We start from the raw sequence: 20,378 nt of genomic DNA, 5'->3' as shown, positions 1-20,378 counted from the left end.
ATAATTTTTAGATCCTTAACCAAGATGTACAATTTAACATGAAACATTTCATGATTTTGTTTATTTATAATTTGTTGCTTATAATTCTGATTCCTGTTTTCGCATCAAACAATTATAAATTGAATAAGCCAATCGAAGAATCTAAAATAAATTTTTTATTAATTCCTTGAAAAGTTTTACTTATTTAGATTAAAACGAAATAAAAATGTCAGCAGACAATTTTCGTGTTTAATTTATTTTTAGTGCGTTGAAATTTGAAAAATTATTTTAGAGAAAATTTAATACTAACGGAACTAAAAGTATCTATTGATAGAGAAATGACTGGTCCAGCGGTAAATTTAATTGGATCATTTGATCGTTTTATTATGAAAATCAAACTTTTTCTCGATTTACTCGACATCAAAGTCCAGTCAGTACTGAAGACTGCATATCCAATTTCTTTGCTCTAAAAAAAATGGCATCACTTTAATTTTTTTGTCTACTTCCCCAAAAAGAGAGTTTTTAGCAAAATTAATACCTTTTCCATAACTAAATTCCCATGCCAGCAAAAAACGTACATTTCAGCCATAATAATAATTAACGACAGCATCATTGACCAAAATTTAATCGAAGTTACACTGAATGTTGCCAGCAAATAAGTACCCGAACAAACCTCCAATGTTGTCACAAATAATTGACAAAAGAACACCATTCCAAAAAGATCATTTAATTTATTTCGAAAACTGAAAAATTTTTCGTTCCCCTCTAATTTTTAAATTTTTCAACAAAAAAAATAGATAACTTACTAATAAATAAAATTATGATGCTGTATCCAATGGATAAGAAAGAAATCCTCCTTTTTGTAATAATAATTTACTTCATTCGTTTTGTGAAATTTTTTTGAGTTGTTGATTACTTCCAATTTGTATAATTTAGGAAACATTTTCATTCGATGTATTAGTATTTCAATTTGTGAGCATAATTGCAGTAACATTGTAATTATAAATGAATCAGTGGCTGCTATAACATTAGTGACAATCATTGCACCCATGCTTTGAAATGTAAACGTCAACCAAAATATTGTTCTACTTTCAAGACTGTATGGTATCCATCCACTGTATGGAAGTGTGGTGAAATCGCCTCTTAATAATGGAATCGTTGTTTTTGCTATCACTGTTATCACGACTAGAGCGGCAAAAATAATTGTTCCAGTTCTAAAGAGGAGTAATCTTAAAGTATTAATCAGGGAAAGGACAGGGATTTTTATTAAAAGTACTGGAATTTTATTAAAATCTATTAGAAAATTAAATTATTTTCGTAAATAACAATATTCATCAGAAGAATTCAATTATTTTTAAAAATAATAAAATTCTTCGCAGAAATTCAATTATTTTCAAAAAATCTAAAAAAAAAAATTGTCAATATTTTAATTTTCTTTATAAATAAATAGCAAAATTTTTCGACGAAATTCAATTATTTTCAGGAATTTTAATCAAATTCATTGCAAAATTCAATTATTTTCGTAAATAAAAATGTTCATCGCTAGAATTCAATAATTTTCGTAAATAAAAATATTCATCACTAGGATTCAATTATTTTCAAAATTAATAAAATTCTTCGCATAAATTCAATTATTTTCAAAAAATCTAAAAAAAATTTTAGTCAACATTTCAATTTTCTTTATAAATAAATAGCAAAATTAATCGACGAAATTCAATTATTTTTCAGAAATTTTAATAAAATTCATTGCAAAATTCAATTATTTTCGTAAGTAACAATATTTATTACAAGAATTCAATTATTTTTAAAAATAATATAATTCTTCTCATAAATTCAATTATTTTTAAAAAATCTTAAAAAAATTGTCAACATTTCAATTTTCTTTATAAATAAATAACAGAATTCTTCGCCAAAATTCAATTTTTTCAGGAATTTTAATAAAAATTCATTGCAAAATTCAATTATTTTCGTAAATAACAATATTCATCACAAGAATTCAATTATTTTTAAAATCAATAAAATTATTCCCAAAAATTCAATTATTTTCAAACAATCTAAAAAAATCGTCAAAATTTCAATTTTCTTTATAAATAAATAGCAAAATTTTTCGCCGAAATTCAATTATTTTCAGGAATTTTAATCACATTCATTGCAAAATTCAATTATTTTCGTAAATAACAATATCCATCACAATAATTCAATTATTTTGAAAATTATTAAAATTCTTCGCAGAAATTAAACTATTTTCAAAAAATCTAAAAAAAAAATTTATTCAAAATTTCAATTATTTTTACAAATTAATAACAAAATTCTTCGCCGAAATTCAATTATTTTCAGGAATTTTAATAAAAATTCATTTGCAAAATTCAATTACTTTCGTAAATAAAAATATTCATCACAAGAATTCAATTATTTTTAAAATCAATAAGATTCTTCGCAGAAATTCAATTATTTTCAAAAAATTTAAGAAAAATCGGCAATATTTCAATTATCTTTATAAATAAATAGCAAAAATCCTTCGACAAAATTCAATTATTTTCAGGAATTTTAATAAAGTTCCTTGTAAAATTAAATTATTAACAATATTCATCACAAGAATTCAATTATTTTTAAAAGTATAAGAAAATCCAATTATTTACAAAAATTTTAATAAAATCCATGGTAAAATTTCAATTATTTTCAAAAAAATTTTTTAATATAATAATTTGTATATATCTATTATTTTAAACAAATTTTCCAAAAGAATTCAATTATTTAAAAAAAATTTGATAAAATTCGACACGAAAATTTAATTAAATATTTTCTAAAATAATAAAATTTTACTGGAATAATTCAATTATTTTTATAAATAATAAAACTCATTGCAGAATTTCAATTATTTTTAATACAATTTGAATTAAATTTCTCGAAAAATGCAATTTATTCTTAAAAATTTTATTAAAACTTGTTGAAAGAATTCAATTATTTCAAAATTTGTTGGTAAAATTCTTTACGATTTCTTTATGAATTCTTCTCAGAAATTCAATTATTTTTAGGAATTTTAATTAAATTCTTTGCAAAATTCAATTATTTTCATAAATAACAATATTTATTACAAGAATATTCTACTATTGTCATAAATAATAAAAATTTCACAGTAATTCAATTATTTAAAGAACATTTTGTATAAATTTTTTCGAAGACTATCAATTATTTAAAAATTTTTTATTGAATTCTTCGCAATAATTTATTGAATTCCTGGAAAAATGTAATTATTCTTAAAATTTTTATTAAAATTCGTCGAAAGAATTCAATTTTAAAAAACATTCAATTATTCCATAAATTAAATATTTTTGTATATTTAAATAATTGAATACTCGTAGAATTTTATAATAAAAGTTGATTTATTAATGAATTTCAGTCAAAATTGTAGATAAGAATTGAATATTAAAAGCATTATAGCATGAATTTCTAGAAATAATTGAATTTTAAAAAGATTTCAAATTAAAATCTTTAAAAAATCTGAATTTTTCATACTTTTAATAAAAAATTTTGTAGGACTAACTTTTTTTGAAATAGTTTAATTGAATATTTTAAAAATTTTTTGAAGTTTTTATTTCTAATGTATATTTAATTGAAGAATTTACAAATAATCGAAATTTCACGTAAAATTGAATTGTACAAATGAATTTCAAAATTCTAAAAGAACTTTTTCAAAAATTATTAAAAATAGTTGATTTAGAGAAGAATTTTAGTTAAAAATTCTAGAAAATAATGATTGAATTGAAATGATGAAAATAATTTTGAATTATCCAAAAGGTTTTGAATTTGAAATGTTTTAAAAGTCTTAATTCCTATGGAAAAGTAATAATTATTAAATATTTATTTTAAAATGAAGTTATTAATGTTTTCGAATAAAAATTCCAATTAAAGAAATTCGTGATAAAAGAATTTAATTAAGATAAATTTTCAATACATTACCTTCCGATTGTATCGTATCCATTTTGAATTAATACTTCATCATCATCTCGTGGTACAAACTGTTCATTGAGTAGAATATTCGTAATTTGAATAATTTCATCTCGATTATTAAATGCAATCACCATTTTCAAACAACCGACAAATAATGCCAAAAAGTAAAATAAATTATCATTAAATTCCTCCATGTCCGTATGCTCGATAAAGATATAAAGTAAATTTGATAATGTAAATAGTGTCGTTACTGTGAAGACAAAAATATTAAACACATTCGAAAGTACCACAATCACTTTTGATGATGACTCCATTGGCCAAATTCCTGTGATTTTGTAAATAACGAGAGAAATTTCTGCTCTGTACATTGTGTCAATTGTTCATCATCAATTTTTTTTCTAATTTCTAACAAGTAAACTTTTCTTATAAAAAAAATATCTGTAACTATTCTGATACAGGATAGAATATAGAATGGAAAATAGGTTTGGGTATTTAACAGTGGAATTTGTTTCGCCTTTTTTTCAAGAAAGTCGCATTTTTTTCAACCCCTTTTTTACATGAGAGTGTCGTTTAATAATTCTTCAAGACAATAGAAAACGGTTTCTTAGTTTTTTTTTAATCGATAAGTTAACTGAGGGATGAAATAACGTTTAGACGACTCTAGAGGAATATTTGATGCAAATTGTGAATAATTTCTGAAGGAAAATTGCGTTGATAAGAATTATGGGACAATTTTTATTTCTTTTGCAAAGGAAAGACAATTTTTAGCCACTCCTGTTGTGACAGTGAAAGAATAAAGTTAAGTTGTGCAGAATTTGTGGAGGATTTTTCATGTTTTATTTAGGTTTTAACCCACATGGATCATGATTCATTAGAGGAACGATTGTAGACGAAAATGTTGAGTAATTTTTAACCAATTAGAATACACGATGAATTAATAAAAACCAAAATTACCAAACTGAATTAATAGAGTGAGTAAGAGGACAATGTGTATTAATAATTTGATGTTATCTGTTTCTTTAAAAATTGTTTATTAAATTACAAACTTTCTAGTAATTTACAAATGCTTCAAGTATCCAATTTTTAGGGTCTCTGCTTATTACAATACATCTTGATAATTTTTTGTATTTTTATTTATCGACATTAGGTTTTTAATTATCATTTTATGCTCTACTGGGTTATTTGAATTTGAAAATGCAAAACAAGTTGAAACTGAACATGCAACTTGAACGAAAATTTATTCCTGATGTCTACCACAAGAAAAAGGTAATTCCGACTTGCATGTTTTATTTGAGCCTGTTACTGTATTTCCATATTCAGAAACTTCAAAAATATATTTTCCCTTCCAAAAAAATGAAAACTGTTGCTATACCAGGAGCCAAGCATTAATTCCACAACACATTTCCGAATATAGGGACATTAAAAAATTCTTGTAGTAAAAATATCAGGTTTCTGTTTTTTGTAATTCTGTTTCTTGTTGACGCATCAAATAATTATAGATTGAGTAAGCTAATCGAAGAATCTAAATAGAATAAAAAAATAAAAATAAAATAAAATTTAGAATTTCCACTATATTTAATTCACTAATACTAGAAAACAAAAAATTATTCTCAAAAATTATAATCAAATTCCTTAAAACTAGATATTGAAAATAATTATTATTATTTAATTATATTTTCAAAAAATATTCGAAATTCAATTATATTTTCAATATCTAGTATTTTTATAAAATTTCGCAAAAAAATTCAATTATTCACAAAAAATATTCGAAATTCAATTATTTTCAATATCTAGTATTTTCATAAAATTTCTCAAAAGAATTCAATTATTTGAAAAAAAAAATTGATAAAATTTCTCCAAAATTCAATTATTTTTATAAATAATAAAATTTCCACAGAAATTCAATTAATTTAAAATAGCATTTTAAAAAAAATTTCAAAAAATCAATTATTTAACAAAATTTTTATACAATTCTTCACAATAATTTAATTACTTTCACTAATAATAACATTTTTCATGGAAATTCAATTATTTAAAATAAAATTTTCATAATATTTATTATATTTCAAAAGAATTAATTATTTAAAACAATGTTTATAAAATTGGTATGAAGAATTCAATTATTTTCGAAAATGAAAAATTTTTCACAGAAATTCAATTCTTTTTAAACATTTTAATAACATTTTTCGCAATAATTCAATTATTTTCATAGAAATAATAAAATTCTTCTCAGAAATTCAATTATTTTCAAAAATAATAAAATTCTTCGAAGAAATTCAATTATTTTTAAAAATTTTAACGAATAACTCGTCAAGAATTCAATTATCTCCATAAATAGCAAAATTCTTTGCATATAATACAATTATTTTCAAAAGTTTTTTTGCAATTCTATAATTTTCAATATTTATTATTTTCATAAAATTTATCAGAAAACTTAATTATTGAAAAAAAATTGTTGATGCAATTCTACGAAAACATTCAATTATTTTCATATCAGAATTTTTAATATTTTTAATACAATTTTAATTAAATTCCTCGAAAAATGCAATTATTCTTAAGAATTTTATTAAAACTTGACGAAAGAATTCAATTTTAAGAAACATTCAATTATTTATAAAAAAATTAGGATTTTTTACAAGAATTCAATTATTTTTGAAAGTAATAAATTTCTTCTTGGAAATTCACTTATTTAAAAAAATTCTAATAAAATCGTTTGCAAGAATTCCATTATTTTCATAAATAATAAAACTCATCAAAGAATTTCAATTATTTTTAATTTCAATTCCTTGAAAAAATCAATTATTTAAAAAAATATTTTTTGAAATTCTTTGTAAGAATTCAATTATGTATTTACCAAAATATTAGAATTTTTTCCAGGAATTCAATTATTTTCAAATATTTTAAGAAAATTGTTCGAAAAAAATCAATTATTTTAAATACAATTTTAATTAAATTTTTTTGAAATAATTCAATTATTCTTTTAGATTTTATCAAAATTTTCCCCGAGAATTCAATTATTTACATTAATAATTCTTTGAAAGAATTCAATTATTAAAGATAAATAACAAAATTATAAACAATAAAATTATTCCCGAAAATTTTATTATTTTGAGGCATTTTAATAAAATTCTTTGCAAAATTCAATTATTTTCATAAATAACAATATTCATCACAAGAATTCAATTATTTTTAAAAGAGTAGTAAATTTCTTCTTGGAAATTCAATTAATTTTAGAAAATTCTAATAAAATCGTTCGCAAGAATTTAATTATTTTCATAAATAATAACATGTTTTTTATTAATTCAATTATATTGTCAAAAATTGTAATAGAATTCTTTGTAAAATTTAATTATTTTTAAAAACTTTTCGCAATTCAATGATTTTCAATATCTACTATTTTCATAAAATTTCTAAACAGAATTCAATTATTTAAATTAGAATTTGCATAAAATTAGTCGAAAGAAATCAATTATTTAAAAAATTTTATAAAATTCTTCGCAAGAATTAAATTATTTTTATAAATATTTAAATTCTTTCATGAATAATAAAATTCGTTGAAGGAATTCAATTTATTAGCATCAAAATAAGAAAGAAGTAAATATTTTCGATGAAAATTAGGAAAAAGTCAGCTTTAGTTTGAAAGCTACTTTTTTAAAATTAATTATCGAGTGCGAAGTCTGAGCTACAGAAAAAATAAGAAATTAGTATACAAACCGAGGTAAATGTATCAATCGAAAGCGGAACAATTGGTCCAGCAGTAAATTTAATTGGTACATTGGATCGTTTAATAATGTAGACCAAACTTTTTCTTGATTTACTGGACAGTAAAGTCCAATCAGTACTGAAGACTGCATACCCAATTTCTTTACTCTAAAAAAATGGCATCACTTTAATTTTTTGTCTACTTCCCCAAAAAAAGAGTTTTAGCAAAATTAATACCTTTTCCATAACTAAATTCCCGTGCCAGCAAAAAACATAAATTTCAGTCATTATAAATGACAATGATAGTATCATTGACCAAAATTTAACCGAAGTTACACTGAATGTTGCCAGCAAATAAGTACCCGAACAAACCTCCAATGTTGTCACGAATAATTGACAAAAGAACACAATTCCAAAGAGATCGTTTAATTTATTTCGAAAACTAAAATAAATTAAACAGTAGAAAAATTACCAGTACATAAATAGAAAATATTACCAAACTTTTCGAAAATACAGAATAAAGAAAACACTTACAAATAAAGAGAATTATGATGCTGTATCCAATCGACAAGAAATAAGTGTTGATGTTCGGAATAATCTTTAAATTCCGATTTGTACAATTTAGGAAACATGTTCATTCGATGTATTAGTATTTCAATTTGTGAGCATAATTGCAGAAGCATTGCAACTATAAAGCCATCACTTGCCACTATAACATTACTAACAATCATTGCTCCCAAACTTTGAAAGACAAACGTCAACCAAAATGTTGATCCACTGTCAAGATTGTACGGTATCCATCCACCATACGGAAGTGATTTGAAATCCCCTTTTAATAATGGAATTGTCGTTTTTGCCGTCACTGAAGCCACCACTAAACCAGCAAAAATAATAGTTCCAGTTCTAGATTAAATATGTTTATTAAGAAAATTAAAAAATGATTTTTAAATATTAGTCATATCTTATCAGAATATTAGTCGTATTAAAGATTGTCATAATGATTGTTGTCTACCTTCCAATTGTATCGAATCCATTTTGTATAATAACTTCCTCATTATCACGTGGTACAAATTGTTGATTGAGTAAAATTTCTGTTATTTGTAGAATTTCATTTTGATTTCTAAAGATAACCAACATTTTTAGACAACCGACAAATAATGCCAGAAAGTAAAATAAATTATCTGTGAATTCCTCCATTTCCGTATGCTCGATAAATATGTAGAGTAAATTTGATACTGTAAATAGAATCGTAATGGAAATGACAATAACGCTAAATGCATTGTACACTGTGGTGAAGGTTTTCGTTGTTGCTAACGGTGGCCAAATTCCTGCAATTTTGAAAAGAGCGAGAGAAATTTCTGCTCTGTACATTATGTCCGTTGATTCATATTCTTCTTGTCTCTACATAGAATTAAGAACTTTGGTAACAGGAAAAAATATTAAGACTGTGTATAATGTTACTAAAGAATTTATTCCTTTTTTTGCTCTAAGAAAGTCGCATTTTTTCTTTCCCCCTTTGAACAAGAATGTCGTTAATAATTTCTTAGGAAAAAAAGACGAGTACAGGTATCTTTTACGGTTTTTTTCAATCGATATAGACTAAGTGAGGGATGAAGTTACGAATGAGGCGGAATATTTTATGTAAATTGTCAATAATTTCTAAAAGGCAATTTGCATGATAAGTATTATGGGACAATATTTTTCTTTTATTTCTGAACAGGGACTGTATTCCTGACTTTTTCAGACACAGTTACAGCTAGTGTCGTGAACTCTTCAGAAAACACATAAACACTCAGTATGAGAAGGTATAGTGAAAAGAAAACTTGAATCAGTTATAGCTTTTTCTAAAACAGTTCCCAAATTTCTTCCAAACATTCATTGACTAATGACTACTATTGAATATTCTTATTTCAGAATTTTTACGACGTGTGCAAGAATTAAGAAATAGTTCAGAGTTGCTGAGGCTCCATTTAGCGAAAAAGAAAAAAAAAGCCCTTACTTTATTATATTATTGTTTAATATGCTGATGCGGATTTGGAAGAAAAGGAAGGGTTGGAATTATATTAATAACTGGCAGAATAAACACATTAGCATATAGAGATGATGTGATTTTGATGGCGGAGGATAAAAGTGGATTGAAAATGTTAATGGAGTTTGAGGAATAGGAAAGAAAACAAAATGAATCAATTTTTTATAAAAGGAATTTTATTTCCAGTCATCTAGTTGATCAAGTCTTTCTAAGTCCCCCAACTGGACTCCTTTTACTGTTGGCCAATAAATCCATCTGAAGAATATCGCTAAGTCTATTTCCCACTAATCATCCACTCTTAGGAGTGGACCATCATTTTCGAAAATCCTATTTTTGATGGAACCGCAGCTAATGGCGTTTTGATAAACAATTGTAAATTGAGTAGCCCAATCGCAGAATCTGAAAAATTATTTTGTTACGAAGTATGAAAGTAGTTAAATATTTAAGCAATAGTATTAATAATTTTGGGGATAATACAAACTGTAGTGAAGGTGTATAACGATAGCGGAACTGTTGATCCAGCATTAAATATCATTGGAGAATTGGAGCGGGTAATTATCTGAATGAAACTTGATTTTGTCCGTTTTGTTAATGACAACCAGTCGATACTGAATACTGCAAAGCCAATTTCTCTGCTCTGTAAAAGAATTTAAACACGAAACGTTTGAATGTAATGATAAGTAATGCAAGGAAGTAACTAAGTTTAAGTTGCGCAACAGACATTAAGGGGTTACATCCACTTAGGATTTTAAAGCAGTTCCTTTTTTCAAAAAAAAAAATCATTGAGATGCGTGAAGTGACAGGTACGTTTCATACCTGGAATAGACCTGGAATAGACGATTCAATGTAAGTTGAAACAAAAATTTTTTACTATGATTAAAGTGGTTTGTAAACCTCAAACTTTTCTCAAAAACTATGTTTCTTTACTCAGTTAGCAAGATTTGATGCAAATGATTCTATCGATTTGGATCATCAAAAATCTCTACGTCACAAGCGACATACCGTGTGAACTGCTTTAGGACTAGGGAGCAAGTTATTGGGCCTGAATCTTCAATTGGTGTTTCTGATAAATCCTTGTTAGTAGTGTTCGAATAGTTGGGCAACAGAACACTACAAACAATGTAGTTGGTTGTGCCCAGAAATTCTTAATTATCGACCCAATTACAGATATTCAAACATACCTTCTCGATTACCAGACTTCCAGTTATACAGAACATGCAAATTTGCATTAGAGTACAGCACAGTGCCAAAATTGCAATTAAGAATTTCGTTGATGCAATATTGTAGGTCGTCAATTGAAATGTCAGCAAACAAACGCCAAATGTTGTGAATGTAAATTGAACGGCAAATACCAAATCAAAAATTTTGTTCAATTCATTTTTGAATCTAGAATAAAAGTAGTTGGTTTAGTTCTGAATTATTAGATTACATAAGGAGGGGAACTGCTGAAATATTAATTAACATAATCAGCCTCTTAGGGCTAATTCCACCAACCTCAATTAAAAGTTAATCAATGATTAAAGCCAGTTTAGCGGCTCCTGATTGGTTAATTGAGGATTTAATCATTGATTAACTTTTATAATCGGTATTCGTGAAACTGGCCCTTAATGTGGTTTCCCCTTTTAAAAGAGCAGTAAAAATTAAGTTACTGTTTCCCATCTAAAATAATAGATTTAAAGTTACAATCATTAATTAATTATTATCATAGTTACAAATGCAGAGAATTGTGATGTTTGATCCAATTATTAAGAATCACTTGTTCCATTTGCGGATTATTTGGAAATTGTTCTTCACATATTTTAGGTAACATTTGTATTCTGTGTATGAGTATTTCCATTTGTGAACAAATATGCAACATTGCAACCATGATAAATGAATCCGCTGACGCTGTACCTTGACCACATAGAGGAATTGCTAAATTTATATAAGCAAATGTAATCCAAAATATAATTTTATTGTCGGTATTGAATGGAACCCATGGATTGAAAAATGTTGATGTCATCAAACGTTTTATTATTAAAAATATCGTTTTAAACACATTCGCCATAAGTAAAATACTTATAAATACTATTGTTCCAAATCTTATAACAAAATACTGATTATTAGAATTTAAAATTTAAGTCTAGAAATGTTTGTAATCATTTAAAAACTCTGCTTGTACAATAATTTAAGAAAGTAAAAACCTTCCAATTTTGTCGTATCTATCTTGAATACGAGACTCCTCTAAATCACGTGGTTCGAAATTTTTACTTTGTAAATATTTCCATAGAGCATGAATTTTTTCACGCTTCCAATAAACGGCTAACATTTTAATTAATGCTGTCATAGCGGCAAAGATATAAAATAGATTTTCCGTAAATTCATCGTCATCGGAATTTTCGGTTAGAACATAAAATATGTTTGTCGTTGTGAATGCGATAATAATTAATGCTATTAAAATAGTATAGAGATTGTAGATTGCCATCAAGCCTTTTGAATTCATCGATGGCCATAGTCCTAAAATTTTGAAAAGACCCAAAGAAATTTCACCCGTATACATTTTTTTGTACTATTTTTCACTGATGATAGATGTACAATTCCATGATAGATTTTATAATTGAAATTTTTTCAATTGAAACAAGTTTTCTAGTTAGAATAGTTAACTACCTAAATGTTGATGGATCAATGGCAGAAGAAATATTGTTTGCGTGAAAAATAGACCTGTAATTTTTGCAAAAGGCATCTTTTTCCCTTTGTGATAGAAATCCCTTCAATAATTCCGTAAGAAGACAACTCTAATAGTTTTTTAATCGATACGTGACAAAGAAATTGTTGATGATAAAAAGGGTAATAGAGGTTTTAAATTATTGCTTACGTTAAAAAGGGGAAAAGAGTGGTTCGCCTGTTATAAATTTTTTATTTAACGAGAAACATTGTTAGAGGGTGGAGATAGACAGTATTGATGCAAACGCAGAGCTGATAGCATTGATGAAAACTAAGTATGAAAGTCATAAAAAGTTCAATAAAATCAAAAAGTTAATTCTCAAATCCACTTTGGACAACATCCTTTTATATTTATTAAACTACACAAATAGCGTAAATAACAGACTTTAAAAACTTTAACTCTTCCATAGTTCTTCTATTCACACATTAGTAAGTCATCATTTTTAAGTTCGTTAAGGAGTTATGTCGGTAGCAGATTCATTAGATATTAAACCTAGAACGGAAAACTTGGGGTAAGGTCTTAGATTCAACTCATAATTCATTTTATCTGACAATTGATTCCGGTCCTTGTGCACGGCTAGTACTACTTCAAACCCACCTATACCCACCATTAGCAACCACATTTTCTACCGTTTCGAAAGACAATTGTAAATTGAGTACGCCAATCGCAGAATCTGAAATAAATATTAATCCTGTATTTATAATTAACAGTAACAAAAATAATCTAAATCATTCAATAATACAAACAGAGCCAAAGGTATCTATCGATATAGGAACTAATGATCCAGCGGTAAATTTAATTGGAGTGATTGATCGATGAATTATTTGTACAAGACTCGATTTTGTCTGCTTCGTTAGACAAATCCAGTCGGATGTAAAAATTGCCATACCAATAGATCTGCTCTGGAAAATTATTTTAAATTCAATGAATTTTGAATTAGAATTTGATCAATTTTATTATTCTTTTTTGTTACCTTCTCTGTAACCAGTTCACCACTCCAACATAATATGCTAATTTGTAATACAATACAGATTAAACTCACTATTGTTTGCCAAAATATCGCAGATAAAACATTCACTGTTGTTAATTCAAATGTTAGCATACATACTGATAGTGTTGACAACATGAATTGGGAAAAAAATATGTAATTATAAATATCGTTCAAGTCATCCTTTAATCTGAAAATTATTTTTTTCAAGAAGTTAATTAACATAGTACTCAAATTAACTACTACTCAAATCTCAAGTAGATTCGTAACATAAAAAAGCTTTTTAAAGTAACAATAAAATTTTCTTTTCTTCTGGATGTTGTTCAGCAACATCCTAACAACAATCTAGATTGTTAACAGTTTATAAAAAATAATAGAATTAAAAAGAATTTAATTTGAACACCTTTTTACGACAATTTTAATCTTCTGCTAGTGTCCGACTGTGGTTACGAATATTTAAAAGCATTTAAAAGTTTTATTAATATTTTTTATCCTTCAGGGTATTGTTCAGCCACATCCCAGCTACAATCTAGATTGTTTACAGTCTATAAAAAATAAAATTGAAAGAATTTAATTTAAACTTCTTTTTATGACAATTTTAATCTTCTTCTTCTTTTTTTTCTTCTTCTTCTGTGGCTACTACAACTTAAAAGCGCTTAAGAGTTACAATAAAATTCTCTATTATTTAGGATGTTGTTTAGCAACATCCCAACAACAATGTAGGTTATTAGCAGTCCATAAAAAATAATAAAATTGAAAAGAATTTAATTTAAACGTTTTTTTTGACAATTATAATCTTCTGCTGTCGTTCGGCTGTGGCTGCTAGTTATTAAAAATTACAATAACTTTTTTATCATTCAGGATACAAGTAGCATCCCTAATCGTCACTTAGAGAATGCTGGTTGTCAGTTAGGGATCGCATGCAGTCTATAGTCGCGTCTTTAGCAGAATAGTTGTCTGACGATCAAGTGAATAGTCCCTTTAAAACAATTATAGGTACCTGTAGAGAAAGTCATGATGCTTCACCCACTCTTTAAGAAATATTTGTTCCATTTCCTTCTTTTCGGCAAATTTTGTTACAGAAATTTCGGGAAACATTTGCATTCTATAAATTAGAATTTCTACTTGTGCACATATTTGCAACATCATTGTCACAATATAAGTATCACCCGATGTTGTTCCTTGTCCGCATATAAAACCTCCCATTGTTTGATATGTAAATGTTAGCCAAAATAAAATTTTATTCTCAAAAGTATGTGGAATCCAAGGATTGTATAAAGTTGTGCCAATTATTCCAATTACTAATGGTTTTATCATTTTTGCGATAGTACTTATGACAATAATACATGCATAGAATATGGTTCCATATCTTTGGCGAGAAAATTTGATTATTCAACATTTTTCAATTTTAGTTTATTTTATTGAGGAATGAAAAATACTTAATAATTTCTAATGAAAAATTTTCTACTCACAAAAAAGGGATTGCGCCAATGATAAACTTTAATTAATTACTTTGGTTAGAAAGAAAAAATGTTTTGTTTACAATTAATTAATATCGAGTGATACGCGAAAAAACACTGTAAAGTATATTGTAAAATAAAAACCTTCCAATTTTGTCGAATTTACTTTGAATACTAAACTCCACTGAATCACGTGGTTCGAATTGTTTGCCCTGTAGACACTTCCATATTTCACGAATTTTTCTTCGTTTTCGATAGACGGATATCATTTTAACAGTTGAGAGAATAACTGCAAAATTGTAAAACAAGTTGTCTAAAAATTCATCATGCTCAAAGTTTTCCGTTAAAATGTAAAAAATGTTTGTTGTCGTGAATGCAACAATAATTAATCCTACAAATGCAGTATAAAGATTGTAAATTGTGAAAAATCCTTTCGAATTTTCCGAAGGAAATACACCTATAATTTTAAAAGTTCTTATTGAAATATCTGCAGCATACATAGTTTTGCTTCTCTTAAATCATTCTTATTGTTTAGCATCAGATTATAGATTAAATTCACTTAAAAATATGTGTTGTTTTCTATTTTAATATTCAGGGATCAATAGACACAAAAAAATGTTGCGTGCAATACATAATACGCTAGTTTTAGCAAAGGTATTTCTCTCCTTTATGGAAAAAAAAATTCCTTCAATAATTCCATAAGAAGAGTTTTTTTTTTAATCGATACGTGAAAAAAGGGATGAGAAAAATGAGTTTCGAATTATTCCTTACGGTGAATTGCATTGCAAAGGGGGAAAAAAAGTGGTTTGTCTTATAAATTTTTAATGTAATGCGAAACAGTGTTCGAAGGTAAAGATGGTCAGTCTTTGTGATAATACAGAGTTGGTAACATCTTATCGTTTATTTTTCTGTACTTCTGACAAATTTAATTAGTGCAGTACAACAGAACCCACAGAAAAATCAGTTACAGATTTTTAAAGTACATATATTTTGACATTTGTGCAGTTTTAACATTCTGAAATGTGTCCCCATTTTTCTGGAAGACTTAATTAGGTTTGATTCCCTATTGGTAACAGACAACAATCAGTGATGAGACACAAATTTATTTTCTAATGTTTCGAAAGAAAATTATAAATTGAATATGCGAGTCGCAGAATCTGAAATGAATTAATTAATTAATGAATAATGCAATAAGAATAATTATAATTAAAATCTAAAATCATTGAAAAATACAAACAGAACCAAAGGTATCTATCGATAAGGGAACTAATGATCCAGCTGTGAATTTAATTGGAATGCTTGATCGTTGTATTATTTGAACAAGACTCGATTTGGTTCGTTTTGTTAGGGAAATCCAGTCTGTTATAAAAATTGCCGAACCAAGTGATCTGCTCTGGAAAATCATTTTTATTAATATTTTAAAATAGAGATGTGTTTGAAGGACATAATCTTCATCTGAATCTTAAATTAGATTTTATTATTTTTTTTTGTTACCTTTTCTATTACCAGATCACCACTCCAACATAGTATGCAAATTTGCATTATGATGCAAAATAGAATCATTATTGTTTGCCAAAATGTTGTAGATAGTATACTGACAGTCGTCAATTCAATTGTAAGCATACACACTGATAGGGTTGTCAATATAAATTGAATGAAAAATATGTAATTGTAAACATCATTCAATTCATCCTTCAATCTGAAAAATTCAAATTTTTTAAAATTCTGACGTGAATTATTTTTGTTTTTTTATTTTGAAAAAGCTTATGAAATCATTTTAGGTACAGAAATAATTAAATAAATAATTATGTATATTAATAATAGTTGTAATCCGGTAATCTGTTAGCAGTTCGAAATTAGTTGCAGTTTGCTTTTTTGTTTCCTAAATACTGTAATAATTTTTCTTTTTAAATATTAAAAAATTTTTAATTAATGTAGGTACTGATAATCAGTGAGTTCTTAAAAAATATTTATCAAAAAATTTGAAAATAATTGAATTCAATTATTTTCAATAATTGAACTAATTCAATTATTTTCAAAAATTGTAATAAAAATCTTCAGTCAATTTATAAATAAAAATCTTTGTAAAAAATTCAATTATTTTGATATAAATAATCAAATTCTTCTCAGGATTTCACTTATTTTTAATACAATTTTAATTAATTTCTTCGAAAATTTCAATTATTTTTAAAAATCTTGTAAAAATTCTTCGAGAAAATTCAATTATTTTCAAAAATAATTGAATTTTTCACTGTTCAATTATTTAAAAAAAATTTAATAAAATCCAATTCAAGAATTCAATTATTTTTAGAAATTAATGAAATTTTCGCTGAAATTCAATTATTTTGAAGACAATTTTAATTGAATTCTAGGGAAAGTTTTAATTATTATTAAACATTTTTTTAAAATTCTTATCGGAATAATTCAATAATATCAATAAATAGTCCACTTTTCACAGAAATTCACTTATTTTCAATATACGATTTTAATTAATTTCTTAGAAAATTTCAATTATTTTTAAAAATCTTGTAAAAAAATCTCCGTGAAAATTAAATTATTTTTAAAAATATATCAATTATTTTGAAGACAATTTTAATTGAATTCTAGGAAAGATTTTAGTTATTTAAAAAAATTTTTTTTTAAATTCTTTGAAAGAATTCAATAATATGAATAAATAGAATTTTATCAACATTTTTTCAAATTCTAACAACAATTCAAAAAAACAAAATTCTCTTGAATATAATTGAATTTTTTTCCAGAAATTCACAGCAATTCTATTATTTAAATTTTTTTTTTATAAATTTCTTCCCAATAAATCAATTATTTTCACAAATAATAAAATTTTTACAAGGATTTAAATTATTTTCATGAATAATAAAATTCGTTATAGGTATTCAATAATTTTCAAAAATAAATAAAACTCTACGCCGAATTTCAATTATTTTTAATATACCTACAATAAAATTTTAATGGAATTTCTTGAAAAATGTAATTATTATTCTTAATAATTTTATTAAAATTCATCAAAGAAATTCAAATATTTTTAAAAAGCCTTTCTATAATTTATTTTATTAGAATTTAAGTATTATTGCCAATTCATTTTTAATTTAATTTTTTAAAAGAATTCAATTATTTTCAAAAGTAATAAAAATTCGATTATGGTCAAAAGTTTAAAAAAATTCTCGTCAACATTTCAATTATCTTTATAAATAATGAAATTCTTCTTTAAAATTCAATTATTTTTAAAAATTTTAATAAAATTCTTGACAAAATTTTAATTATTTTCAAAAACTTTTCTCAATTCAATCAAGTTTTTTTTTAGAGATTCAATTATTTTTAATACAATTTTAATAAAATTTTTCGTAATAATTCAATTATTTTCAAAAGTAATAATATTCTTTGCAGAAATTCAATTATGGTCAAAAGTTTAAAAAAAATTCTCGTCAACATTTAAATTATCTTTATAAATAATGAAATTCTTCTTTAAAATTCAAATTATTTTCAAAAATTTTAATAAAATCCTTGACAAAATTTCAATTATTTTCGAAAACTTTTCTCAATTCAATCAAATTTTTTACAGAGATTCAATTATTTTTAATACAATTTCCATCTAATTTCTCGAAAAATGAAATTATTCTTAAAAATTTTATTAAAACTCGAATTTTAATTATTTAAAAATTTGTTGATAAAATTCTTTATGGGAGGTCAATTTTAAGAAACATTCAATTATTCAATTAATTATTTATTTTTGTATTTAAATAATTGAATTCTCGTAGAATTTTCTAATAAAAAAATTGATTTAAATACGAATTTCAGTTAAAATTTTAGATAATAATTGAATATTAAACTCTCTAAATTTGAATTAGTAAAAATGGTTTCTAATTTGAATTAAGAGAAAAAGTATTATGGCTTGAATTTTTAGAAATAATTGAATTTTGAAAAGGTTTCAAATTATAATCTTTGAAAGTTTCAATTTTTCAAACTATTAACTGAAAATTGTGTAGATTTTTTTTTTTTAAAAAGTTTAATGGAACTTTTTTGAAATTATTTGAAGTTTTTATTTTCTAAAATATATTTAATTGAAGAATTTCCGAATAATCGATAAAATTTCGTAAAATTGAATTTTAGACAAAAAAATTTGAAAATTTTCAAAGAAATTTTTCAAAAATTATTAAAAATGAATGAATAATTAATTTAAAGAAGAATTTTAGTTAAAAATTTTTAGAAAATAATTGAATTGAAATGATAAAAATAATTTTTTTCATTAAGTTACAGTAACAATATTCTTATAGTATAAAATAATTATTTTATCAGTCGGTCATCTTTAATAATTAATTAATTATTATAATACGTTTTATAACAATTTTTTTTTAAATTGTTTAATTTCAAAAAGGTTTGAATTTGAATATTTTGAAAATCTTAATTCTTATTGGAAAAATAATAATGAAATATTTATTTAAAAAACAAGTAATAGAATATTTTTCTGAGTAATAATTTTTAAACTCGATGTAACCCTGTAAATAGAAATTTTTTGTGATCACCTATATAAAGAATTGTGATGTTGCACCCATTCGTTAAGAAATATTTGCTGCATTTCAGGATTTCTTGGACATTTCCTTTCACATAGTTGAGGAAATATTTGCATTCTGTGAGTGAGAATTTCCAATTGTGCTGAAATTTGCAACATCATTGCCACAATAAATGTATCTCCAGATGCAGACGCCTGTCCAGTTACGATACCACCCAAACTTTGATATGTTATCGTCAGCCAAAATAAAATTCTACTCTCGAACTTGTGAGGAATCCAGGGATTATAATAACTCGCTCCTGTCAATCCCATTATTAATGGCATTATCGTTTTTGCAATTGTTGTCAAAAGTATCGTGCTTGCATAGAATATTGTTCCATATCTTTGATTAGAAAATTATTTTAAAACTATCAGGGATTATTGAAATTTAAGGAAAGTTTTCAAATACAATTGCAATTCGCTAATTATAGTGATTTTCGCGGTTTGCTAAACATTATTGATAAATAGAAAATAGTAAAAACCTTCCAATTTTGTCGAATTTGGTTTGAATAGCAAACTCCACTGAATCACGAGGTTCGAATTGTTTATCCTTCAAATATTTCCAGATCTCACGAATTTTTCCACGCTTCAAATAGATGGAGATCATTTTCACCGATGATGTTATAACAGCAAAGATGTAGAACAGGTTTTCCAAAAATTCATCATGTTCGAAATTCTCAGTTAAAACATAAAATATATTTGTTGCAGTGAATGCGAGAATTAATATTCCTACAAAAATGGAATAAAGATTGTAGATTGTTATAAATCCTTTAGAATTCACCGAAGGCCATACGCCTAATGTTTTAAAAATAATTAATGAAATTTCTCCCGTATACATTTCTTGCTTCTTTTTAATCACTTCAGGAGAATTATTTCCTGACTGCGGTTTATCATTCTGTTCCGAGTGAATATAACAATCAATAAAAAAAAAAAGAGAAATGTAATAGACAATTTTTTTTTTACAAATGACATTCATCCCCTTTAGAGGAAAATTTGTT

The 20,378-nt window shown here is 24.9% G+C and overlaps 2 protein-coding genes across 2 annotated transcripts; both read right to left on the bottom strand.

The window, feature by feature from the left end:
* Positions 1-78: 78 nt before the first annotated feature.
* Positions 79-4,298, bottom strand: LOC122505639 (odorant receptor 33a-like). Its single transcript, XM_043617393.1, has 5 exons — positions 3,940-4,298; positions 786-1,193; positions 518-722; positions 290-445; positions 79-141 (listed from the first exon to the last, which is right to left on the bottom strand). Exons 1-5 carry the CDS (start codon positions 4,296-4,298, stop codon positions 79-81), a joined length of 1,191 nt encoding a protein of 396 aa, XP_043473328.1.
* Positions 4,299-4,863: 565 nt separating this feature from the next.
* LOC122505606 lies at positions 4,864-20,289 on the bottom strand. The gene is made up of 16 exons (XM_043617328.1): positions 19,355-20,289; positions 16,308-16,512; positions 16,047-16,206; positions 14,958-15,102; positions 14,354-14,722; positions 13,408-13,543; positions 13,108-13,267; positions 12,973-13,038; positions 11,845-12,157; positions 10,843-11,047; positions 10,143-10,298; positions 8,645-9,033; positions 8,167-8,535; positions 7,870-8,074; positions 7,645-7,800; positions 4,864-5,452 (listed from the first exon to the last, which is right to left on the bottom strand). Exons 1-16 carry the CDS (start codon positions 19,663-19,665, stop codon positions 5,375-5,377), a joined length of 3,423 nt encoding a protein of 1,140 aa, XP_043473263.1. The 5' UTR covers positions 19,666-20,289; the 3' UTR covers positions 4,864-5,374.
* Between the last annotated feature and the right edge of the window lie 89 nt (positions 20,290-20,378).

This window comes from Leptopilina heterotoma, unplaced genomic scaffold, assembly GCF_015476425.1.
Source record: "Leptopilina heterotoma isolate Lh14 unplaced genomic scaffold, ASM1547642v1 Lhet_361, whole genome shotgun sequence".
Classification (NCBI taxonomy): Eukaryota; Metazoa; Arthropoda; class Insecta; order Hymenoptera; family Figitidae; genus Leptopilina; species Leptopilina heterotoma.
The sequence above is the reverse complement of the archived record's forward strand: the minus strand, read 5'-3'. Positions and strand labels throughout refer to the sequence as shown.